Raw genomic sequence first — 26159 nt, forward strand, 5'->3', positions numbered from 1 at the left:
GCCCCTCTGAGCCTTGGTCTCCCCACCGGGATTGACAGGCTGTCTCCCCTGAACCCAGATTTGTTGGCCTGCCCCTGAGCCGGTTGCTAGGTGTGCGAGATCAGGCCAGGAAGCCGGTGAAGCCCAATGCCACTCTGGAGAAATACTTCCTCACGAAAGGGTGGAAGCCCAAGGAGGTGAGAGGCCCCCCATACCCCCCTCCATCGCCATCGGCCTGCACAGCCCCCTGTGGGTGGGGCCTGATTGTCAGGAACGGGGAAAGCCCGGGGCAGTCTCTGCACCCCCACAGTGCTCCTGTCCTGACCCCCACCAGCCATGACCCCCGCGAGCCATCCCAGCTGTCAGGGGAACAGATCCTGGGCCGGGTGCAGGGGGAGCAGGGAGGCCTCTGGGGCGACCAGAGCAGGCCTGCGACCTCCCCGTTGCTGTCCACAGACAGGGCCCTCTCCCTCCCTTGTCAGCCTCCCTCTGCACGTAGGGTAGGAGGCAAGGCCTCGGTGGAGCCACTGTTCTGGAAGGGTATAGAATAAAGCTCTGTGGGGGAGGAGGCTGGCCCACCCCCAGCCCCATTCTTAGCCCCAGTCCCCACCAGCCACCTGCCTCTCCTGTGAGCAGGGCTGGTTTCCATGTGGTCTGTTTGGGGGCCACCCCCCACCCCCATGGGCCTCCCTACTTCCCATGTCCATAGGTAGACAGTCCTACAGGCGAGGTCTGGGGTGGGAGTGGGGGTACGCAGCTGGGTCTCATCTGTCCTGGGACAGGGCCAGGGAGCCCTGGGTGACCCTCCCCCCTCCCCCCAGCCCCAGATGGCCCTCCTCGCTGCCCAGTGCGGCCTGACGCTGCAGCAGACCCAGCGCTGGTTCCGGAGGCGCCGGAATCAGGACCGGCCCTGCCTGACCAAGAAGTTCTGTGAGGCCAGGTGAGCCCAGGGCAGGCCGATTTCAGGGGGGACCCTGGGGGTGCAGGGGGAGGGCCCCTCCAGCCGCTGCCTCATGGGCTCCCTCCCCGACCACAGCTGGAGGTTTAGCTTCTACGCCTGCGCCTTCTTTGGTGGCCTGTCGATCCTCTACCACGTGAGTGTCCCCAGTGCTGGTGCCCTGGGCCTGGACTGGGGGGCGTGGGGTGGGGTGGGGGTGGGGTGGGGGTGGAGGGGCTCTGGCAGAGGAGGGCGCGTGTGCGGAAGCCGGGAGAGCACTTGGAGAGGTCGCGGCAGGCGTCCACTCAGGTGCCAGCGGAGGACTTGCTGTGTGTGGGAGCGGGGGTCGGAGTGAGAGCAGCCCTGGGGAGCCCCCCCGCCCCCACAGGGTAGAGGGCCCGGCTCTGACCTTTGGGCAGCCTCAGACTCCACGTCCCCGCAGGAGTCGTGGCTGTGGATGCCGGAAATGTGCTGGGACAATTACCCGCTTCAGGTGAGCGGCAGGTGGGGGGCTTGCAGGCTGGGGGAGTGGGGGGGTCAGACTTCCTTCAGCCACCTGGACATCACACGATTCCTGAGTTCCACTCTGTATTTCTGCCTCCCCTGTGTAAGGGAAGGGGGTTAGACGCCAGGCAACTCAGAGCGGGAGCTGCCACAAAACCACTGCCCTTGACTACCCCCAGGGACAGGGAGCTCACTGCTTCTTCACTCACTGGGATTCCAGGGTCCTGGTTTTGAGCAAACTGGGAGGGGCCCTGAGCCATGACCCTGCCCCGGGGGAGCCTCCCCGCCCGCAGCTAACCTAGCCCACACCCCACAGCCCCTGAAACCGGCCCTGTACTATTGGTACCTCCTGGAACTGAGCTTCTACATCTCGCTGCTGATGACGCTGCCCTTTGATGTCAGGCGCAAGGTGAGGCCAGGCCAAGGATCTGGCTGGGAAGGGAGGCCCTGGGGGAGTTGTGACCCAGTCTCCCACGGGGAGGGGTGGCCTCACCCCAAACTCTCAGACCCCCTCCCCCCCCAGTGCCTCAGATGGGAGGCCCCGGGTCCACAAGGTGCAGGTGGGCTACCCCTCCCCCGCCTCACCGCCCAGCCTCATCCCTGCGTGACCCACCCTCTCCCGCAGGACTTCAAGGAGCAGGTGGCGCACCACTTCGTGACCATCATCCTGATCAGCTTCTCCTACAGCTCCAACCTGCTGCGCATCGGCTCCCTGGTGCTGCTGCTGCACGACGCCTCCGACTACCTCCTGGAGGTGGGCCTGGCCCCGCCTGACCCCTGCGCCTGACCCCTCCGCCCAGGGAGGCCCCGCCCCCTCCACCTCCACCTCCACGAGGCCCTGCCTCCCTCTACCTCCGGCCGTGAGGCCCCGCCCCTGCCCACCTCCACCTCCACGAGGCTCCACCTCCACGGGGCCCCGCCCCCTTCTGGCCTCCAGGGAAAGGAAGTTTCTCACGCCCCCTCCCAGAGGCATACTGCTTCACCTTTCTAGGCAGTTCCTGGAGAGGAGGCCCTGCCCTTTGCAGCATCCTCCTTCCCACCTGCTCCACCAGCCCCACCCCCCTCACCGTTGGCCTGAGGCCGGTTCTCTCTGCTGCCCTCCCCAGGCCGGTAAGATGTTCAATTACACGCCCTGGAGGAAGGTGTGCGACACCCTCTTCATCGTCTTCTCCTTGGTCTTCTTCTATACTCGCCTCGTGCTCTTCCCTACGCGGTGAGTCTGCCCTCGGGTCGGTTGGGGCGCAGGGTGGGTGTGTCTGAGATCCAGCCCTGCCTCATCCTCAGTCTGGGGGTGTGGGGGAGGCTTCCAGGCTTCCTGGTACTGGGCACAGTGTATGCAAAGGCCCAGTGGTAGGAGAGGCAGAAATCTGGGCTCAGACATTCTCCACATAGAGGAGGAGGCAGGGTTCAGGCACCTGCTCACTAAAGTCTTTGCCCAGTCGGTTTGCTGAGCCTCTCACAGCACAGGGAGCAACATGAAGATCGCTTGGTTAAATGAAGCAGACATGGGTGAGTGAGGACTATAATAAATACGGTAAACAAATAGCATATAAAGCATGAGAGAGTGATGTGCTGAAGAGAAAATGAGGTCAGGAAGGGCACAGGAAGTGTGTAGGTAGTTGGAATTAGGGTGGTCAGCGAAGACATCACTGACGGCATTCACACAGAGAGCCTGGAGGGAGAGAACCGCACTAAGCCTAGGGGAAGAGTGGTCCAGGCAGCAGGCACAGCATGTGCAAAGTCCCTGGGGCAGGACTAGGCTTGGTGTGGAGGTACAGCAAGGAGGCCCATGTGGCTGGAGCCCAGTGAGCGAGGTGGGGTAGGGAAGAGGGGACAGGGCAGGTCTTTGGGGGCTTTGGGGGCCTCAGGGAGGACATAGGCTTTTACCCCAGTGAGGAGGGAGCCCTGGAGGGCTGTGGGCAGAAGAGGGACAGACCAGGCTCACAGGTGCCCTCTGGTGGCTGCTGCTGGGGAACAGCTGGTGAGAGGCCGGAACAGGAACTGGCAAGGGGGGCAGCGGAGCTCGGCAGGTGGGGTGGAGGAGACTGTGCTGGGCCATGTGAAGTGCTGTGACCAGTGGAGCTGGACCAGTGCAGGTGACAGGTGGGTACCCTCAGGGTCAGTTGAAGGTCACAAAATGGGTCTGAGCTCAGAGTTGCTGCTTGAGGAGCAAGAGCTCAGCTCTGGCTGTGCTGGTTTGAGGGGTCTGTGGAGACCCCAGAAATGTCAGGAAGGAGGCAATGGGCACACCAGCCTGGGCTTCTGGAAAGAGGCATAAATGTGCAGAGTTTGCACCACAAGATTAGATGGGGCCACCAGGGGGCCAGGTGTGGACAGAGCCCTGTCCTCGAGCCCCCTGATATTTGCCAGTCAGGGGACCCTGTGGAGGCCCTGAAGCCATGTGGGGGCGCATCGGGGAGGGCGGGCCAGCTGGCTGTCACTGATGATCCCACCGGCAAGCTGGGGGCCGGCGGGGGGTTGGGAGAGCTCACTGCCGGGGCTCTGAGGACAGAAGAGAAAGTGTGAAAGAACACCCAGAGGAGCAGCTGGGCCTCTGAGCATCCCCTTGGGGTTCCAGGTCATGAACGACCAGTCAGGAAGCTGTGAGTTCTAACAACTTAATGTGACCCGGTGAGGAGAGGGGCTTAAATGCCCAGCTAAAGAGCATCGCTGTCACTCACTCGGGGGTGGGGTGCGCAGAGGGAGCCATGGAAGGTTCTGGAGCAAGGAGGGCCACACAAGTGAGCAGGGCTGCAGCCGCTGGTGAAGCCCCTCCTCTGGGTCCTGCCCCACCCCCGCTATAGGATCCTCTACACCACGTACTACGACTCCATTGCCCAGTGGGACACCTTCTTCGGCTACTACTTCTGCAACACTCTCCTGATGGCGCTGCAGCTGCTGCACGTGTTCTGGTCTTGCCTCATCCTTCGCATGATCTACAGCTTCGTGAAGAAGGGCCGGGTAGGGCCGGGGAGGGGTGGCCAGCATGTGCCTCCCTGTGGGCCCCCCCAGCCCCGCCCACGCCTCATGCCCCCCCCCCATTCCCCAGATGGAGAAGGATGTCCGCAGCGACGTGGAGGAGTCCGACTCGAGCGACGGCGAGGTGGCCCAGGAGCACCTGCTGCTGAAGAACGGCGCTGCTCACAGGCCCGGCGCGGCCCCCGCAGACGGTCCCCGGAGCCGGCTGGTGGGGCGGGTGGCCAACGGGCACACTGCGACCACATAGCCAGCCCAGGATGGCCTCGAGGGCCTGCCCCTGTGCCCTGGGGCTTGGATTTGTGGGGCTGCTGGACTGGAGGCTCTGGAGATGGGGACAGCCCTCCCCCAGGGTCAGGAGGAGGGCGGATGATCTGTCTCCAGCCCCCTCAATGCCTTCCCTCCCCTCCCCTCCCCCCTTCTCCCCTCCCCCCTTCTCCTCCTTCACTTCCCCTTGGGCACCTGGACAGAGCTCGGGAGGGTGGGCAGCAGGTCGACGCTGCAGCCCTCCAGAGCCACCTCCAGGCTGAAAGGCGTCCAATAAAACTTGAACGGAGCCACATTCTCTTGAGAGCTATGTCCCTGTTCTAGTTCCTCCTGCATCCCCGGAGGCCCCCAGGGGACTCTAATTACACTCCCATCTGCCCCCAGGGACTCAGCAAGCAGTGAAGATGCCCCCCCCCCCCCACCTCCCCAGGTGAGTCCCTGGCTCCCAGCTGACACTGCAGCCAAGCCACCTCTTTCCAACACAGGGCAGCCTTGGGCCAGCCACGCGCAGCCCCAGCTTCCAGGTGACACGGTACAGGGCTCACATATGTCAGAGGCTGGGCAGCCACTGCTCAAGGCTGCAGAATTCTGGGCACCCCCGCCCCCGGAGGGGGAAAATCGGGCCCAGGAGAGGAGTTCCTTTGGGCTTCCCCAGGATCAGCCCAGGGAAGGTCACCACCTCTTGGGGAGCCCTCTGTGGGCAGGGCACCCTCCTCGAGACAGGCTGAGGGAGCCGGGACCCCCAGCTCCAGAAATCAGGGCCACAAGGCCCCATGCAGGGCCAGATGTGCCGCCTCCAGGGGCACCGAAGAGAAGAGGCATGGGAGTGGGAGGTAGCAGAGGACAGGGACATGGGGGAGAGGAAGGGTGTTAGGGGGCAGATCACCAACAGCGAGACAGAAGAGGGGAAATACAAGAGGAGCAGAGGTAGGAGAGGAAGAGGAGGGCTAGGAGGGTGGGGGGAGCAGAAGACCCCCAAGCTGGACCCTGGGGAGGCAGGGGGATGAATCTGGTCCTGCTGCTCCACAAAGGGGAAGAGGAAGGGCCTCTCTGTCTCCGCTGGGAGGGACACTGGGAACAGAGACTGGAAGGACAGGGAAGGGACAGACAAACAGGAGGACAGGAAGGAGAGACCCTGAGGGGCCAGAGGAAGAGGCGCTGGGAGAGGAGGCAGGGACTAGGGAGAAGGAGATGTTTCGGACAAGATCGGACAAGATGCAAAGATCTGGAGGGAAGGGAAAGGAGAATCCAAGCAGGAGTTACCCAAAAGGAATGTGAAGGACGAATGTTAAGAGAAAGACAAGCAATCAATTAGCCCTTGGTTTCCAAACATCTATGAAGAGAGCTGATCTGAGGGGTGCCCGGGTGGCTCAGTCGGTGAAGCGTCTGCCTTCGGCTCAGGTGTTGATCCCAGAATCCTGGGATTCAGCAGGGAGTCTGCTTCTCCCTCTCTCTGCCCCCTTTGCCACACTCATGCTCCCTCTGAAATAAATAAAATCTTAAAAAAAAAAAAAAAAAAAAAAGCTGATCTGAGAAGAGGAGGAGGGAGGAAGGGTGCAAACGGAAAGACGCTCAAGCTCACTCAACGGAAGCAAGGGGCAACCAAAGATCACAGTGAAATCCCTTTCTCACCAGCTGTCCTGGCACAAACACTGTCGACACCCACTGTTGGGACTGGCAGGGAAAAGGTCATGGTGGGTCCCAAGTGCACTTAAAAGTCAGCAAGAAACGACAAACCGGTCTACACAAGAAAATAGGACCAAAAGACAGGGCCATTTAGAGCAGAGCAAACAGTCAAGGCCAATAAACGCAAGAAGAGGGAGTCAGTCTCATTAAGGACCAGGGATATGCAAAGCGAGGCTAGCAGATGCCACTCTAGACCCATTCAATTGGCGAAAAGAAACTGGACAAAGCGAGTGCTAGAGAAGACGGGGATCAAGAATATAACAGTGGAAAAAAAAAAAAAGAATATAACAGCGGGAAGTGTGAGTTGGTATAATCGTTTTAGAAATCCACTCAGCATCGTGTAAAATTCTAGAGTTGAAAACAACAAAGGAAATGATTACCGTTTAGGCAGGAACATCTGTTCTAGTGGGGCTGTTTCATTAGTAAAAGGGAAATATAAACAGAATTGTGATGTTACATTTGAGCTTGGGGGCAGGACGATGGGATTCAGATAGACATACAGCCACTGTTTTGGCCTTCAGACTTACGAAGCGTGGCGACAGATACTCATAATAAATGTAACTTAAAAGGGATATGCAAAAAGACAACCTACAGAACAGGAGGAAATATTTGCAAACCATAGATCTGAAAAGGGACTAGTACCCAGAATATATAAAGAACTCCTGAAACATGACAGTAGCAAAAAAAAAAGAAAGAAAAGAAACACAACAGTAGCAACAGGAAACAGTGGGCAATGGACTTGAACTGACATTTCTCCAAAGATACACGAGTGGCCAACAAGCACATGAAAAGAGGTTCAACATCGTAAGTCCTAGGGAAATGTAAATCAAAACCACAAGAGAGTATTTCACATCCATAAGGATGGATAAAAAGCAAAAACAAAACAAAAAATAAAACACTGCTGGTAAATATGTGCAAAAAGGAACAACCCACATACTTTGCTGGTAGGAATGTAAAACTTAACCAGTTTAACCAGTGATTAACCATCACTGTGGTTTGACAATTCCTCAAAAAGTTAAATTGTCATATGACCCCAACATTTCCACTCTAGGTGTGCACACCCAGAGAATTGAAAACAGTTAAACAATACTTGTACATGAATATACAGCATCATAGCAACATCATTCACAATCACCAAAACAAAAGGTTGGTTAGGAAACAACCTAAATGTCCCATCGGTGGGCAGGTGGGTAAACAGATTGTGGCATATCCATACCAAGAAATATTACTCAGCCAGAAAAAGGAAATACTAAACCATGCTACAACGTGGACAAACCCCAAAAACGTTAAACTACACCAAAGAAGCCAGACACAAAAGGCCACACATTTTAAGTTCCTTTTATGTGAAATTTCCAGAAGAGCTAAACCTATTTAAAAAAATCGAATGCACATTTATAGTTACCAGGGGGCTGGGAGAAAAGGACGGAATAGGAAATACCTATTTAGTGGGTAGAGATTTTTTTTTTTTTTCAGAGTGAATCTTACTAAAGAACTCCCAAGGGCATCTGGCTGGCTCAGTTGTAGAGCACATGACTCCTGATCTCAAGATTGTGGGTTCGAGCCCCACAATGGATGTGGAGATTACTTATAATCAAAAGAAAGAAAAGAACAGAACCCCCAAATATCAGTGAGTAGAAGAGCTACCCAAAAGAAAAGAGGTCAACAGGATATGAACAAACACGTCACAGAAGTAGAAGTAGTAAACATGGGGAAATACAATGGAATATTAATCTTAAAAAGGAATGAAATTCTGATACATGCTGTGACATAAACTTTGAGGACATTATGTTAATTGAAATAAGCCAGACAAATCTTGTGTGAGTCCATTTACGACATGTCTAAAGTAGTCAAATTCACAGCAAGCAGAATGGGGGTTGCCAGGGGCAGGAGGAAGGGAAAATGAAGAATGATTTAAAGGGTATAGAGTTTCTGTTTTGCAAGATAAAAAGGATTCTGGAGATTGGTTACAATGTGAATTGTAACTGAACTATACACTTAAAAACAGTTACAATAGTAATTTTTATGTCACGTGTATTTTACCACAATTAAAAAACAACATGGAAAAAAATAAAAATAAAATAAAAAACAACAACATGGGAAAGTCAGTACACTAGGAATAGAGGGGGACTTCCTCAATTTGATAAAGAGTATCTACCAAAACCCCACAGCTAGCATCATACTTAGTGGGGAGAAGCTTGAAGCTTTCTGACTAAGAACAGGACCAAGGCAAGGATGTAGAACTGCCTTTCAAAGATCCTACTAGAAGTATTAGCTGATGCAATAAGACAAGAGATGGAAATAAAAGGGATACAGGTTGAGAAGGAAGGAATAAAACTGTCTTTGTTCACAGAGATGACCATCTACATAGAAAATCCAAAATAGGGCTACCTGGGTGGCTGTGTGGTTGAGCGTCTGCCTTTGGCTCAGGTCGTGATCCTGGGGCCCTGGGATCGAGTCCCGCATCAGGCTCCCTGAAAGGAGTCTGCTTCTCTCTCTGCCTATGTCTCTGCCTGTGTCTCTCATGAATAAATAAAATCTTGTTAAAAATCCAAAATAATGGACAAAAAAAATCCTCCTGGAACTAATAAGCTGTTATAGTAATGTAGCAAGATAACAGGTTAATGTACAAAAGTCAATCACTTTCCTATGTACCAGCAATTAAAAAGTCGATCTTGAAACTAAAAGCACAATACCGGGCAGCCCAGGTGGCTCAGGGGTTTAGCACCACCTCCAGCCCAGCCCAGGGCCTGATCCTGGAGACCCGGGATCGAGTCCCACATCAGGCTTCCTGCATGGAGCCTGCTTCTCCCTCCACCTGTGTCTCTGCCTCTCTCTCTCTCTCTCTCAAAAATAAATAAATAAAATCTTTTAAAAAAATAAAATAAAAGCACAATACCATTTACATGATCAGCTGAAAATTAAATACTGTGGTATAGGGCAGCCCGATAGGCTCAGCAGTTTAATGCCACCTTCAGCCCAGGGCGTGATCCTGGAGACCTGGGATCGAGTCCCACATCAGGCTCCCTAAATGGAGCCTGCTTCTCCCTCTACCTGTGTCTCTGCCTCTCTCTCTCTCTCTCTCTGTGTGTGTGTGTGTGTGTGTGTGTCTCATGAATAAAAATTTTAGGGATCCCTGGGTGGCGCAGCGGTTTAGTTCCTGCCTTTGGCCCAGAGCGCGATCCTGGAGACCCAGGATCAAATCCCACGTCAGGCTCCTGGGATGGAGCCTGCTTCTCCCTCTGCCTGTGTCTCTGCTTCTCTCTCTCTCTCTATCATAAATAAATAAATAAATCTTTAAAAAAAATTTTAAAAATACTGTGGTATAAATCTAACAAGGTACAAGTTCTTTTTTTTAAGATTTTATTTATTTATGAGAGAGAGCACAAGTGAGCAGGGAGGGGCAGAGGCAGAGGGAGAGGGAGAGGCAGACTCCTTGCTGAGCAGGGAACTCCACACGAGGCTCAATCCCAGGACCCCAAGATCATGACCTGAGCTGAAGGCAGACGCTTAACCGACTGAGCCACCCAGGCACCCCTCATCCAAGTTCTATATGAGTAAAACTACAAAACCTGATGAAAGGAATACAAGAAGAACTAAATGAATGGAGAGGTATCCATGTTCATGGACAGGAAGACTCCATATTGGCAACCCATTAGTTCTTCCCAACTTGATGTGATGCAATGTGCTTCCAGTCAAAATCCCAGCAAGTTTTCTCAGTATTAACAATACCTGACCCTAAGGTTTATGTGGAAAAGCAAAATCCCACAAGAGGCAGCACAGTATTGAAGAACGCTCTTTCTCGACTCCATCTTCGCGGTAGCTGTTGCGGTATCCGCGGTTCAGTCGCTGACATGCAGCTCTTTGTCCGCGCCCAGGAGCTACACACCCTTGAGGTGACCGGCCAGGGGATGGTCGCCCAAATCAAGGCTCATGTAGCCTCGCTGGAGGGCATCGCCCTGGAAGATCAAGTCCTGCTCCTGGCAGGCTCGCCTCTAGAGGATGAGGCTACCCTAGGTCAGTGTGGAGTGGAGGCTCTGACCACCCTGGAGGTAGCCAGCCGCATGCTTGGAGGTAAAGTCCATGGTTCCCTGGCCTGTGCTGGGAAAGTAAGAGGGCAGACTCCCAAGGTGGCCGAACAGGAGAAAAAGAAGAAGACAGGCCGAGCCAAGCGACAAATGCAGTACAACCGACGCTTTGTCAATGTTGTGCCCACCTTTGGCAAGAAGAAGGGCCCCAATGCCAACTCTTAAGTCCATTGTAATCCTGGCTCTCCCCAATAAAGCCACTTGGTTCAGTCATTTAAAAAAAAAAATGAAGAAGAACAAAGTCAGAGGACGACACTACCCAATGTCAGGACTTACTACAAAGCTGTGATAACCAAGACAGTATGGCACTGGTGAAAGAACAGACAAACAGATCAATGGAAGAGAACAGAGCCCAGAAATACACCCACACAAGTACAGTCAACTGATCTTTGACAAAGGAGCAAAGTCAATGCAGTAGAGAAAAGACCATCTTTTCCACAATGATGGAACATTTGGAACAACTGGACGTCCACAGGGCGAAAATGAATCTAGACACAGAGTTTATACCCTCCACAAATAAATTCAGAATGAATCACAAGGCTAAATGTAAAAATACCAAACTATAAAACTCCTAGAACATAACAGGAGAAACCCTAGATGACCTTGGGTTTTGCGGTAACTTCTCAGACACACCATCAATGGCGTGATCCATGAGAAAAAGAATTGATAGGCTGGATTCTATTATAATGAAAAATGTCTGGGTGCCTGGGTGCCTCCATTGGTTAAGCCATATAAAAAATCAATCAGCCTCACTTATAGTCAGGAAAATGCCTATTGAAATCACTACGAGGGACGCCTGGGTGGCTCAGCGGTTGAGTGCCTGCCTTTGGCTCAGGGTGTGATCCTGGATTCCCAGGTTCAAGTCCCACATCAGGCTCCTTGCATGCAGCCTGCTTCTCTGTCTGCCTGTGTCTCTGCCTCTCTCTCTCTCTCATGAATAAATAAATCTTAAAAAAAAAAAAGAAAGAAATCGCCACGAGACTTATTTCCCAACCATGAGGTAGGAAAACAAATTTAAGTTCGACCATATCAAACATTAATGAGATTTGGGGGGAAATTATATTTTCCTGGGGGGCCTGGGTGTGGAGTGGAAATTGATGTGGGTCATTTTTGAAGAGAAGTAGGCACTAATATAATAGCTGAAAATAGGGATGCCTGGGTGGTTCAGCAGTTGAGTGTCTGCTTTCAGCTCAGGGAGTGATCCTGGAGTCCTGGGATCGAGTCCCGCCCGCGCAGGGAACATGCTTCTCCCTCTGCCTATGTCTCTCATGAATAAATACATAAAATCTTTAAATAATAATAATAATGGCTGAAAACATGCTGACCCCACAATCCCACACCTCACTTCTCAGCATCTCATACACAACGGGACTGAGGCCACAGGGGCTTTGTGGCTAGTAGGAAAAAGGAAAGCTATCCAACAGACCCGTAACAGGGAAATGTCCTAGCAAAATGCCTGTGATTCAGTGCCATGTATCTGCGAATTACAGTCATATTACCAACCTGAATAGGCAGCCAAAAGATGCTGTTGAGTAAAGGAAAACAAATTGCAATACACGTAGAATCGCAACATCTACATAAAAATACGAAACAAATTATGGAATATATAATTCTAACATAGACTAAAGGACTATATCGTAGCAGGTAATGAAGTTAGAGACCAGAAGGCAATTTCATTATTACTTCCTACTTTTTAAAGATGCATTTATTTAAAAATTATTTGTATATATTTTTTAAGATTTTTTTTTTAAGTAGCCTCTACACCCAATTTGGGGCTCAGACTTACAATCCCAAGGTCAAGAGTCGCATGCTCTACCAACTAAGCCAGCCAGGTGCCCCCCCCCCCAATTATTTGCATATTTTTACCAAAGGCACACAGAAAATAGTAGAAGCAAACATATCAAAATACCAACGGTAATGAATTTGAGGTGTTAGAGATATCGACGATTATTACTTTTTTTCTATTAATATTTCTGTTTTTCATATTTGCCAAAATTCCAGTCAAATAAAATGGGAGGGGGAAAAAAAGGGGGAGAATGAGTTTTTTAACCGAAAAGTGGGCGTAAGCAGGTGTTCACTTTATAAGTATCCACGATGTTTGTTTTGCACACCTTTTTATATATGCCGTTTCACAATAAAACAATAAAAAGCTTTCAAGAACAGCGCGGGGGTGGGGCAGGGCTCCCGGCTGGCTCAGTCGGTGGAGCATGTGACTCTTGATCTCAGGGTTGGGAGCTGGAGCTCTAGGCTGGGCGTAGAGATTTCTTAAAAAACAAACAACAACAACAAAAAGAAACTGCAAACAGGAAACAGGGAGATTGCAGAGAGCAGGCTAGATTCTCCTTTCATACTCCAAATCTATGGAAACAATGGAAGAGTTTTTCTTAGTGTATTTTTTTTAATAAAAATCACATAAAATGAATCATTTTCAAGTGAATGATTCAGTGGCGTGGCGTGCATTTATGAGATTGTGCAACCACCACCTCTCTCCAGGTCCAAGATCTTTTCGTCCCCCCCCACCAAGAGGAAACCCCACCCCGTGAGCACTCATTCTCCCCTCCTCCTTCCTCGCACCCCTGGCAACCACCCATCTGCGTCCTCTCTGGGTTTGCCTCTTCCAAGCAATGGAATCACACAATACGTGACCTATTGTGTCTGGCTCCTTTCCCTGGGCCTTGTGTTCGGAAGGTTCGTTATGCTGTTCATTAGCCTTCATTCCTCTTCATGGATGAATAATATTCCATTGTGTGGCTTAGGTCACATCGGGTTGTTGCATTCCTCTGCTGCCGGACCCTGCGGTCGCTGGCCACTGTGAACCATGCTGCTAAGATCATTTGTGTACAAGTCTTTGAGGACCTGGTTTCAGGTCGGGGGTGTCCTGATGCTCACTGAGGCCCACGCCGCTTACAGCTCATACGTGCTCCACCGTGTTCCCCAGTGTGTCTTCATGTGTTTCTCTTTGCACACTAGTGACTCAGGCATGCTGTCCTGCCTGTCTGTGTGCTTTCTCTAGGGTTGTTCTGTTTCATTCTAGGTACGAGGTGTTTTTGTTTGTTTGAAGATTTTATTTATTTATTCATGAGAGACACAGAGTGGCAGAGACATAGGCAGAGGAAGAAGCAGGCTCCGTGGGGAGCTCGATGTGGGACTTGATCCCAGGATCCCGGGATCACGACCTGAACCAAAGGCAGATGCTCAACCACTGAGCCACCCAGGTGTCCCTAGATATGAGATTTTTATCCATTCTTTAGAGGGTCCTGTCTAGAGGGCCCACTAGCCCTCTCCAAGATGCTAAAGGCTCACCGTTTAGAGCCTACTTCCATCACCCACCTCGGCCCAGACAAGGCTATTCCTCCAGGAAGCCTTCTGGAATTGCCCTCACCTCTTCTTCACCAGGCTTCCCCACCCCCGATGGATGCTAATACCTTTTGCCTGGTACATCTCAGTCCCCAGCCCTGTCCCCACCACTCAGCCCTGAAAAGCCCATGCAGACGCTAGATTCACAATCCAGGACTGAGAGAACATCAGCCTGGCCAGGACCTCTGAATAGGACCACAGGCACCCAGCCAGGCTCTCCCACGGCAGGAGGCTAAGCTCGGCCAGAGAGGGGACCTGGCAGCACACCAGCAAGTGCACAATAGAGAAAACCGGACGCAAGAAAACAAGGAAATAACACAGATAAAGCAGGAATCGACAAAACAGAGGGCAAAGAGGAACCAAAATGCCAGGAATAAAAACCAAACCCTGGCTCTCTGGAAAGACTAAGGAGATAAACACTTGGAGAGAATGAGCCAGGGGCAAGTGAGTAGAATTTTAAAAATATTTGTGAGGAGGTTAAGAGCAACTGCAGGTCAAAACGATGAGAAATAACAATCGTGTCCAGCCAAACGATGAGAAATAACAACCGCACCCGGCCAGGGAGAAAGGAGATCCCTGTATGCCTGCCGGTGGGAAGCAAACGGGGGTGATTAACAGTATGCTGGGTGAGAATATCGCAGGTCCTCCAAAACACAAACTAGAACTACCATCGATTCAGTAATTCCACTTCTGGGTATTAACCTAAAGGAAATAACATCTGTCTTGAACAGAGGCACCTGGGTGGCTCGGTGGTTGAGCCTCAGGTCGTGATCCCAGGGTCCTGGGATCAAGTTCCGCATCAAGTCCTGCAGCAGGATTCACAAGAGCCAAGTCATAAGAAAGAACCTAAGTGTCGTTCCGTGGATGAGGAAGTGCATAAAGAAAATGAACACATACAACGTAAGAGGGTTCGCCTCAAAAAAAGAAGGAAATCCTGCCATCTCCGACAACAGGGATGGACCTTGAGGGCATTCTGCTCAGTGAGATAAGTCAGAGAGAGAAAGACAAACACCAAAAAAAATAATTAATTAATTAATTAATTAATTAAAAAGCGGGGGGGATCCCTGGGTGGCTCAGCGGTTTAGCGCCTGCCTTTGGCCCAGGGCGCGATCCTGGAGTCTTGGGATCGAGTCCCGCATCGGGCTCCTGGCATGGAGCCTGCTTCTCCCTCCACCTGTGTCTCTGCCTCTCTCTCTATGTCTATCATAAAATAAATAAATAAATAAATAAATCTTAAAAAAAAAAAAAGAAACAAACAGCACATGACCTCACTCGTGGAATAAAAAAAAAAAATATCCGAATTCAGATACAAAGAACAGATTGGTGGCTATGGGGGTGGGTGGTAAAAACAAAACACCGAAACATGGGCAGCCTGGGTGGCTCAGTGGTTTAGCGCTGCCTTCAGCCCAGGGCCTGATCCTGGACACCCAGGATCAAGTCCCACATCGGGCTCCCTGCATGGAGCCTGCTTCTCCCTCTGCCTGTGTCTCTGCCTCTCTCTGGGTCTCTCATGAATAAATAAATAAAATCTTAAAAAAAAAAAAAAAAAAGAACACACCAAAACAAAACTAAGGAACTATAGGCCAATAAAGCTGAAGATCTAGAGGAAACGAATACATTCATGGGGAGGACACATAGAATGCAAACAATCATACCAGAAAGAATCAGAAAACTTGAGTATATCCATAAATGTGACTGACATGGAAATAATGGTGGGACAAGTATGTCTCCCTAAAGGACACAACCTAGGGGGTGTTCCAGTCAAGTTTTATCAGCATCTCAGGTAGCAGGTAATTCTCACCTGGTGCAGATTGATATCAGGAATAGGAAAAGAGAGCAAGAAGGGGGGGGAAAGCTGATTTCCTTTCTGGAGGATGGTGCAGCCTACAAACCAAACCAAAGAGGGTACAACACGGATGCACCTCGAAATTCTGAGGCTAAGGGAACGAAGCCAGATGCAGACAGCGATATAGTGCAGGATTCTGTTCCTATGGAATCTCCACAGTGGGCAAGTCCTTGGAGACTCAAGGCAGATTGGTGGTTACCAAGGGAAAGGGAAGAGGAGGGAAGGGGAGGGAAGGGGAGGAGAAAGGAGGAGGGGAGGGGAGGGGAGAAAAGGAACTGCTTAATGAGTATGGGGTTTCCTTCTGCGGTGATGGAAACGTTCTGGAACCAAAGGTGGTGGCTGTACAACACTGTGAATGCACTACATGTCACCGAATTGTTTGCTTTCAAAGGGTTCATTTTCTCATGTAAATCTCACCTCGCTAAAAATAAAAACAGGTAGATTGGAAAATCAGCACCAATCTTCACTACTGTCCTTAGAAGCAGAAATCCTAAATAAAATACTGCTATCTGAATTTCACCATTGGCGGGGGGGGGGGGGGGGGGGGGGCAGGAAATTACATCATGACCAAGGGCAATCTGGCCACGAAGCACAGATGAGTTAACCTCAGAAAATCAGGGTAATTTAACTCTGTCAGCTGACAGGCTTGTTTTTGCCAGCACACCATGTGTGCCTTCTCTGAATTCGGACCTGGGAATGATAGGGCTGGTGCAGCCCACACAACATCCCTGCAAGTCTGTCAGCAGACCAGTGAGGAAAGCAGAAACCATAAACAGCAGAAAGACACTAGCACAGCTTCAAAGGCTTGTCACGTTTCTAATACGTGGAAGGAAGTTCACCTTTAAAAAAAAAAAACAAAAAAAACCCAGAAATCCTGACACCTGCCGCTGCATGGACACACCTTGAAGACACTATGTTAAGTAAAATGAGCCAGGTACAAAAAGCCAAACACTGTCTGATTCCACTTCTACGAGGTCCCTAGAGCAGTAGAGAGACAGAGAGTAGATGGGGAGAGCCGGAGTGGACGCTCTGTGTTCAACGGGGACAGAGTTTCAGTTTTGCAAGACGTAGAGTTCTGGAAGCAGATGGTGGTGATGGTGGCACACCGTGCCACTGAATTGTGCACCTAAAAATGGTTGAAACGGTAAATTTCAAGTTATGTATATACCTTTTAAAAGATGTTATTTATTTGAGAGAGAGGGAGACAGAGGGAGAGAGCATGAGGGGGGGTTGGAACAGAGGAAGAGGGAGAAGCAGGCTCCCCACTGAGCAGGGGGTCCAATGCTTAACAGACTAGGCCACCCAGGCGCCCCCGTGTTATGTATCTTTCACGATAAGGAAAACGTAAAGGTGAAGGTCACTTGATGGAGCAGTGAGTGAGGAAGGTTAGAGACAAAGGCAAATGCTGGAACACCCGGGAAGAGCTGCAAAATGAATCCGAATGAGCACGTGGTGCAAAGGAAACTCGGGGCTGGATGGGAAAGGCAGACAGTGCCACCTACAGGTAGCTCCCTGCGTTCTTCGAGGCGCTGGCAAAACCAGAAGCCACAGCCCGTTCGTCCCAGTGCCCGCACCAGACATCATGCCCCCGCCCATGTGGCACAGCAGACGCATCACTGAGAAAATAGAAACCAGCAGAAAGACACATCCGTAGTCATCACCCCCGCCAACCTGCCAACCTGCATCTAGACCCACATGCCAGCCCAGCCTTCCCTCCCGCTGCTCTGGGTAAGCGAAGCACCCGGATCCCAGGCAAAGCCAGGCGGCCACCAGCTCCCAAACCCACTTGCCTATGCAAGGAGCCACCCCAACAATCCTCCCTCTGCACCAGATTACTCCCATCAGCACACAAATATGCTGACTCATCTTTCACCTTTTTTTTTTTGGGGGTTTGGTTTCATTATGGAGATGAAATGCACATAACAAAATTAAACTCCAGTGGCAGATAGCACATTTAAAAGCAAACTTTGGGGAAAAAAAAAATAAAAAATAAAATAAAATAATAAAATAAAATAAAATAAAATAAAATAAAATAAAATAAAATAAAATAAAATAAAATATAAAATAAAATAAATAAAATAAAATAAAATAAAATAAAATAATAAAATAAAGTAAATTAAAATAAAATAAAATAAAATAAAATAAAAAAATAAAAGCAAACTTTGGTAGCATTTACTGTATTTACAAAGCTTTGCAACCACAGTCTAATTCTGAAACATATTCACATGGCAAATAAGCACATGAAAAGATGGGAATTGCAAATTTAAACAAGATACCATCACACATCTATTAAAAACCCAAACACTGGGACGCCTGGGTGGCTCAGCGGTTAAGCGTCTGCCTTTGGCTCAGGGTGTGATCCCGGAGTCCTGGGATCGAGTCTCGCATCGGGCTCCCTGCAGGAGCCTGGTTCTCCCTCTGCCTGTGTCTCTGCCTCTCTCCCTGTGCCTCTCATGAATAAATAAATAAAATCTTAAAAACAAACAAACAAACAAACACTGAGATGCCTGAGTGGCTCAGTTGGTTAAACGTCTGCCTTTGGCTCAGGTCATGATCCCAGGGTCCTGGGATCGAGCCCCGCATCGGGCTCCCTGCTCAGCGGGGAGTCTGCTTCTCCCTGCTCCCTCTTGCTATCTCTTGCGCTCAAATAAATAAATAAAACCTTAAAAATAAACACTGACAACACCTAATGCTGGCGAGGATGAGGAGCAACGGGGTTCTCATTCACTGCTGGTGGGGACGCAAAATGGTCCAGCCACTCTGGAAGACAGTTTAGCGATTTCTGACAAAACTGAACATATCCATGTGAGTTAATGAGCACTGGGTGTGATATACAACCGATGGATCACTGAACTCTACATCTGAAACTAATAATACTCTATATGTGAATTAATTGAATTTAAATAAAATTAAAATTTTTAAAAACACTAAATATATCATACAAAGCTATCTTACAAAACCATTTTACCATATAATCCAGCAATCATGTTCCTTGGTATTTATCCAAAGGTATTTACCCAAAGGACATTTACTTATGTCCACACAGACGCCTGTACTCAGGTGCCTGCAGCAGCTTTCTCTGCATTTGCAAGGACCTGGAAGGGAGCAAAATGTCCTTCTGGAAGTAAATGGACAAACTTTGGGACGTCCAGACAATGGGATATTATTTAGTGCTGAAAAGAAATAAGCCATCACGGGGGATCCCTGGATGGCTCCGTGGTTTAGCGCCTGCCTTCGGCCCAGGGCCTGATCCTGGAGTCCTGGGATCGAGTCCCGAATCGGGGTCCCTGAAGGGAGCCTGTTTCTCCGTCTGCCTGTGTCTCTGCCTCTCTCTCTCTCTCGTAAATGGATGAATAAATCTTTAAAAAAAAAAAAAATGAGCGATCAAGTCACAAAACTATGTGGAGGAACCTTAAATGCACGTGACGAAGTGAAAGAAGCCAGTCTGAAAAGTCTACAGATCGTGTGACCCTCATTCCATGACATTCTGGAAAAGCAAAACTGTGAAGACAGTAAAAAAAGAACTTGCCAGAATTAGGGGGGGATCCCTGGGTGGCGCAGCGGTTTAGCGCCTGCCTTTGGCCCAGGGCGCGATCCTGGAGACCCGGGATCAAATCCCACATCAGGCTCCCGGTGCATGGAGCCTGCTTCTCCCTCTGCCTGTGTCTCTGCCCCTCTCTCTCTCTCTCTGTGACTATTATAAAAATTTAAAAAAAAAAAGAATTAGGGGAGGAGGATTAAGAGGCCGAGCACAGAGGGGTCTTAGGGCAGCAAGAACAGTGTACACGATCCTATACTGATAGACACACGTCATTACGTACCTGTCCAAACCCACAGAAAGGACACCACTAAGAGGGAATTTTAATGAGACTTGAGGTGGTAATGATGTCTCACTGAGGGTTCATCAGTTATAACAAATGTATCTCAGACAGGGATGGGAGGGGAGATAATGGATAATATGGACTATGCATATGGGGGTGGATAGGATGTATAGGGGAATCTCTGTATTTTCCTAATTTTGCTGTGAACCTGCAACTGATCTAACAAATAGTCTTTAAAAACGTTTTTCCTGGGATCCCTGGGTGGCACAGCGGTTTGGTGCCTGCCTTTGGCCCAGGGCGCGATCCTGGAGACCCCGGGATCGAGTCCCACGTCGGGCTCCCGGTGCATGGAGCCTGCTTCTCCCTCTGCCTATGTCTCTGCCTCTCTCTGTGTGTGACTATCATAAATAGAAATTTAAGAAAAAAAAAAAAAACGTTTTTCCTCACCCCCAAATCAAACCCTGTACTCATTAAGCAGCTGCTTCCCATTGCCTGCTCTCCCCACCCCAGCCCCCGGCATCCACGAACCTGCCTTCTGTCTCTGGATTTACCTGTCCTGGGTATTTCACACGGCTGGGAACTCATGGTAGAGGACTTCTTGTCTTGCTTCTTTCTCTGAACATGCTGTTTTCAGGTCCGACCAGGCTGTGTTGCAGGACTTCATTCTTTCTTATGACCGGGTAATATTCCACTGTATGGATGGACCGTCATCTGCTTATCCACTACCCATGGATGGACATTTAGGTGGTTTCCACCTTTTGGCTACTGTGAGTAATGCTGTCATGAACATGCACATACAAGCATTTGTTCAAATACCCATTTCCATTTCTTTGGGGGCACGCTCCTAGCAGTGAACTTACCGGGAAACTTTGGAGGAAGCACCAAATCGGTTCCCACGGCAGCTGCCCCATCTCACATTCCCACCAGCCATGCGTGATGGTCTCAATTTCTCCACATCCTCACTAACGTGGCATCTCTTGGTTTTTTGTTTTTGTTTTTATTTTTATTTTTTTAAAAGATTTTATTTACTTATTCATGAGAGACAGAGAGAGAAAGAGAGAGGCGCAGAGACACAGGCAGAGGGTGAGGGAGGCTCCTTGCAAGGAGCCTGATGTGGGACTCGATCCTGGGTCTCCAGGATCACACCCCAGGCTGCAGGCGGCGCTAAACCGCTGCGCCACCAGGGCTGCCCTTGGTTTTGTTTTTAAAGATTTTATTCATTTATTCATGAGAGACACAGAGAGAGAGAGGCAGAGACAGAGGCAGAGGGAGAAGGAGGCTCCAGGCAGGGAGCCCGATGCGGCACTCGATTCCAAGACCCCAGGATCACACCCCGAGCCAAAGGCACATGCTCAACCACTGAGCCACCCAGGTGTCCCTTGGTTTTGTTTTTAAATTACAGTCATCCTCATGGGCATCTTCCATCTACAAGGCAGACACTCATCCCAGGGCACCCCTCTCCCTGTTGCCCCAGCCCTGTCTCTCTGCCCCCTGCAAAGCAGAGTCACCCACACGCGTACCTTCTCCCTGCCATTCGCTCTTGGGTGGGTGGAGCTGTTTTTCCCCATTGTCACCAATGAGCTCCATGTTATTAAATCCCAGCCTTGCCCTCTAGGTCTGGCTGCACAGCCCATGACCCAGGGATGACGTCCTTTTCTTTGATTGGCTCTGTTCTCCTGAGCTCTGCTGGGTTCCCTCCAGCCTCTGGCTGCTCCCTCGGCTTTCTGGTCCCTGTCCCCAGGGCACTGTGTGTGGACTCGCACCTGTGGCAGGCAACTCTCAGATGCGTCTGGCGACCCAAGCCCCCAGGCTGTAGGGCCAAGCCCCTTCTCTGTGCCTCCACGTGGGGGCCTCGCAGCTCCGCAGCTGACCTCCTAGTGGTCCCCTCTGTCGCTGCGCCCCCAGGATCCCCCAGGCCCCGTTATCTTGGCTGGCTCCATCCTTCCACCTCCCAGGCACGCTGACCTTCTCTCTCCTACACCCACATCCAATGGGCCAGCTCCACCAGCTTTTCCTTCTACACGGATCCAGGATGCGACCCCTTCTCACCTGCGCTGCCTGCCCAAGCCCAGCCGGTTTGCATCCTCCCTGGACCAGCCTGGGGGCCTCCTACCGGGTCTCCAGCCCCGCCTCATGCTCCCACCCTATGCTCTGTGCTCCCCTCTAACCAGAAACACTCTGCCCACTTTTTTGTCTATTACCTACTGCTGTATCCTGACCTGGTGTCTAAGGCACAGCACCATTCAACCAACATCTCTTTAAAAAGCTTTTTTTTGGGGGGGGGGGGGGGCTGGGTAGTTCAGCTGGTTGAGCGTCTGCCTGCAGCTCAGGTCATGATTCTGGAATCCTGGGATCAAGCCCTGCATCTGGCTCCCAGCTCCGTGGAGAGTCTGTCTCTCCCTCTCCATCTGCCTTTCCCCTTTCTTGCTCTCTTTCAAGTAGATAAAATATTTTAAAAAGCTTTTGAGCTAGAACACATTTTTGCCTGCTAGGGCGACCATAACAAGATACCTCACACCCCGGCACTTAAACACATTTTTTTTTTTCTCACAGTTCAAGGTCACAGCACCAGGAGGGCTGGTTCCCTCTGAAGCCTGCCTCCCCGGCTGGCAGGTGGCCACCGTCTCCCTGTGTCCTCACACGCTCCTCCCTCCATGTCCGCATCCACGGTGCCGCTCCGTGTATCCAAATTTCCTTTGCTTGGAAGGACAACCAGATGGCTTGGATCAGGGCCCACCCAAATGGCTTATTTAATCACCTCTTTAAAGGCCCTGTCACATTTTTAAAAATTAAAAATAAATAATAAAGGCTCTATCCCTAAATACAGTCACGTTTGGGGGTACAGAGGATGGAGGGCTTCAGCGCAGGAGTTTGGAGGGGACACAACACAGCTCACAACAACCCACATACCCTAGAATTCACCCACTTAAAATGTGCAATTTTTGCAGATGTGCGCAGCCAGCACTACAGGGCACCGGAGGACATCTCGCCCCTCAAAGAGAAACCGCACAGCCTCTAGCTACCCACCCCCATCTCCCTCTCCCCCCCTCCCCCAGCCCTCAGCATCCACTGTCTTTCTGCCCCTACAGCTTTACCTGTTCTGGGGATGGCATATGAACAGAATCCCATGAATTATCAGACCTTCTGCTTCTCTCACTTTAGCAGGATATTTTCTTTTTTTTCTTTTAAGATTTTATTTATTTAGAGAGAGCGAGCGAGCAGGACTGGGGAGAAGGGGGAGAAGCAAGTTCCCTGCTGAGCAGGAAGCCCGATGATGCGGGCCTCCGTCCCAGGACCATGACCCGAGCCAAGGAAGATTCTATTTTTTTTAAGATTTTATCCATTCATTCATGAGAGACACAGAGAGAGAGAGACAGAGACAGAGACACAGGCAGAGGGAGAAGCAGGCGCCATTCAGGGAGCCCAATGTGGGAATTGGTCCTGGGACCCCAGGATCACGCCCTGGGCCAAAGGCAGGCGCCAAAGCACTGAGCCACCCAGGGATCCCATCAAGGAAGATTCTTAACTGACTGAGCCACCCAGGTGCCCCTAGCAGGATATTTTTAAGGCTCACCCGCGCTATAGCGTGAGAGGGCTTCATTCCTTTTTATGACTAAATAACACCCCGTTGTACAGATGTGCCACATCGGGTTTATCCATTCATCCGCTGATGGGCCTTTCGGCCGGTTCTACCTTGGGGCTCTTGCGCTTGTCTGGCTGGGAACGTTCATCTACAGCAAACACGTTCTGAATAAAGAAAGACACCTAATCATGTAGCCCAAAGAACTCCATCCAAGCGGAAATTTCACACCGTAATGAGAACAGAAGGAAGTATAAGAGAAATCCCTTTCTTGCCCAGTATAGGTTTTCGTTCTGCATTAAAAATTAATGGAACTGTTGCTTCAGAACAAAGCGTACCTACGCACTGCTGTTATTAAATCAATTTGGCAAAAAACAAACAAACGAAGACACGCTGTCCTAAGCCAGAAGCTTGTAGTTGGATAAATCATTTCCTTAAAGAAGGATTGCCTCAAAAAAAAATAAATAAATAAAAATTAAAAAAAAAAAAAAAAAAGGATTGCCTCACTGCTTGGAAGACCCTTTAAAACCGAAGTCAGAGCATGGGCCTCAGTGCTGAAATCTCTCCCCTCCACAACCCAGCCATCTCTGACATCAACTCTTACCACTGCACCACCCCCTAGACACTTGCTCCAGACTTCCTGTTTCTCGAACACATTTCTGCCTCAGGGCCTTTGCACTTTCTGCTCTTCTCAGAATGTTCTTCACCTATATACAGGCATAGTTCATCTTACTTCCTTCAGGTTTCTACTCAAATGTCTCCCTGGTTCCAGAAGCCTCTTTTGATTATCAAATATAATCAAATAGGGGGATTCCGGGATGGCTCAGTGCTTTACTGGCTGTCTTTGGCCTAGGGCATGAAACTGGAGTCCCGGGATCAAGTCCCACATCAGGCTCCCTGCATGGATCCTGCTTCTCCCTCTGCCTGTGTCTCTGCCTCTCTCTGTGTGTCTCTAATGAATAAATAAATAAAATCTTTAAAATATATGTATATAATCAAATATAATCTTTCCCCCAACCCAGCCTGGCCATCCCGCCTACTCTGTCGGGCCCTCAGTCCCCAGAATTTCCCACCATGTGACACTGATGTCCTGGTTTAGTAGGGGTTGGTAGCTGACCACCTGCTCCTCCCCTCCTTGGGAGAGGGTACCTTGTCCTTCTCAAGGCCAGTCTCTAGCACCTACAATGCCTGCCACCCAGTCAGTGCTCCACGAGTGTTTGTCCTCCTCCACAAATTAACCCTACAGATGCAACACAATCCCAAAGTTCCAAGCAGGTATTTTCCGAAATGTTGCAAGCCCATGAAAAGATTCACATGCTTACTAGCTAGAGGTGTTGCTCACATAACATTATGTGTGCGCTAAATGCCATGGAATTGTTCACTTTAAGATGAGTAAAAATTTTGTTACGTGAATTGCACTTCAATAAAAAATGGCTCGGTGGGATCCCTGGGTGGCTCAGTGGTTTGGCGCCTGCCTTTGGCCCAGAGCGTGATCCTGGAGACCCTGGATCGAGTCCCACATCAGGCTCCCTGCATGGAGACTGCTTCTCCCTCTGCCTGTGTCTCTGCCTCTCTCTCTCTCTCTCTCTCTCTCTCTGTGTCTATCATAAATCAATAAATCTTAAAAAAAAAAAAAAAAAGGCTCGGTGTAATACCATTGCACTCTATTAGAATGGCTAAAATTTAAAAGGCTCCCCCCAGGGGAATCCCTGTGTGGCTCAGTGGTTTAGCGCCTGCCTTTGGCCCAGGGCATGCATGATCCTGGAGTCCCAGGATCGAGTCCTGCATCGGGCTCCTGACATGGAGCCTGCTTGTCCCTCTGCCTGTGTCTCTGCCTCTCTCTCTCTCTCTCTCTCTCGCTCTCTATCATGAATAAATAAATAAATCTTTAAAAAAATAAAAGTAAAAGGCTGCCCCTTTCAAGCAGAAAAATGAGAATATGTACATTGCCAGGGGAGGGACAGAAAAGTCCACCTGCTTTGTTAAGACATTTGGCGTTTCTTTAAAATTAAATACATAGGGGCACCTGGCTGTCTCAGTCAGTAGAACATGAAACTCTTGATCTCATTGTTGTGAGCTCAAACCCCATGTTGGACATGGAGCCTACTTTAAAAAGTTAAATTAAGGGGCACCTGGGTAGCTCCGTTGGTTAAGCATCTGCCTTCAGCTCAGGTCGTGATCCTGGGGTCCTGGGATCAAGTCCTACATCAGGCTCCCCACAGGGAGCTTGCTTTTCCCTCTGCCTATAGTCTCTGCCTCTCTCCCTCACACAAATAAATAAAATCTTTAAAAAATAAAAAAATAAAAATAAAATAAATAAAATAAAGTCTTAAAAAAAATAATATATACCTACCATATCATGCAACCATTCCCTTCCTGGGATACCTACCCAAAAGAAATGGGTACATGAACAAACTTAGACCTAAATGTTCATAGCAGGTTTATTTGTAATAATAAAAAATTGGACCAAAAAAAATTGGAAACCACATAAATATACATCAACAGGTGAACTGGGTACATGAAGGGTGGGACAGCCATACAATGGAATATGACTTAGCAACAAAAATGAGTTGACTTGTAGTATATGCAACAATGTGTAAAGATCTTAAAATAAATGTGTCAGGGGCAGCCCGGGTGGCTCAGCAGTTTAGTGCAACCTTCAGCCCAGGACTTGATCCTGGGGACCTGGGATCGAGTCCCACATCGGGCTCCCTGCATGGAGCCTGCTTCTCCCTCTACCTGTGTCTCTGTCCCTCTCTCTCTCTCTGTGTGTGTCTCATGAATAAATAAATGAATAAATAAATAAGTAAGTAAGTAAGTCAGGTAAAAAACACCAGACAAAACAGGATACTTACTATATGATTCTAGAAATGCAATTATGGGGCGCCTGGCTGCCTCCAGTTCGGCAGAATGTGCAACTTTTGATCTCAGGTCGTGAGTTCAAATCCCATGCTGGGTGAAGAGATTATTTAAATATTTTTTAAAAATAGAAATGCAGGGTAGCCTGGGTGGCTCAGCGGTTTAGCACCACCTTCAGCCCAGGGCCTGATCCTGGAGACCCGGGATCGAGTCCCACATCGGGCTCCCTGCATGGAGCCTGCTTCTCCCTCTGCCTGTGTCT

General features: G+C 49.9%; 3 protein-coding genes across 14 annotated transcripts in view; all 3 read left to right on the plus strand.

The window, feature by feature from the left end:
* The window catches only part of CERS4 (ceramide synthase 4), a 32458-nt gene extending 27500 nt beyond the window's left edge, over positions 1 to 4958 (plus strand). For all 5 annotated transcript variants that reach the window (XM_072787506.1, XM_072787504.1, XM_072787507.1 and 2 more), the window contains exons 3-11: positions 59 to 176; positions 801 to 919; positions 1016 to 1073; positions 1359 to 1409; positions 1737 to 1829; positions 2046 to 2174; positions 2527 to 2633; positions 4225 to 4381; positions 4470 to 4958. In XM_072787506.1, coding sequence (XP_072643607.1) covers positions 59 to 176; positions 801 to 919; positions 1016 to 1073; positions 1359 to 1409; positions 1737 to 1829; positions 2046 to 2174; positions 2527 to 2633; positions 4225 to 4381; positions 4470 to 4646 — 1009 coding nt within the window. In that variant the 3' untranslated portion in view covers positions 4647 to 4958. The remainder of the gene's footprint in view (positions 1 to 58; positions 177 to 800; positions 920 to 1015; positions 1074 to 1358; positions 1410 to 1736; positions 1830 to 2045; positions 2175 to 2526; positions 2634 to 4224; positions 4382 to 4469) is intronic.
* The window catches only part of HNRNPM (heterogeneous nuclear ribonucleoprotein M), a 277288-nt gene that overhangs the window by 98274 nt on the left and 152855 nt on the right, over positions 1 to 26159 (plus strand). The gene's annotated exons all lie outside the window — the stretch shown is intronic.
* LOC140610937 (ubiquitin-like FUBI-ribosomal protein eS30 fusion protein) lies at positions 10124 to 10676 on the plus strand. Its single transcript, XM_072787508.1, has one exon. It carries the CDS (start codon positions 10201 to 10203, stop codon positions 10597 to 10599), a length of 399 nt encoding a protein of 132 aa, XP_072643609.1. The 5' UTR covers positions 10124 to 10200; the 3' UTR covers positions 10600 to 10676.

Source organism: Canis lupus, chromosome 19 (genome assembly GCF_048164855.1).
Source record: "Canis lupus baileyi chromosome 19, mCanLup2.hap1, whole genome shotgun sequence".
Lineage (NCBI taxonomy): Eukaryota > Metazoa > Chordata > Mammalia > Carnivora > Canidae > Canis > Canis lupus.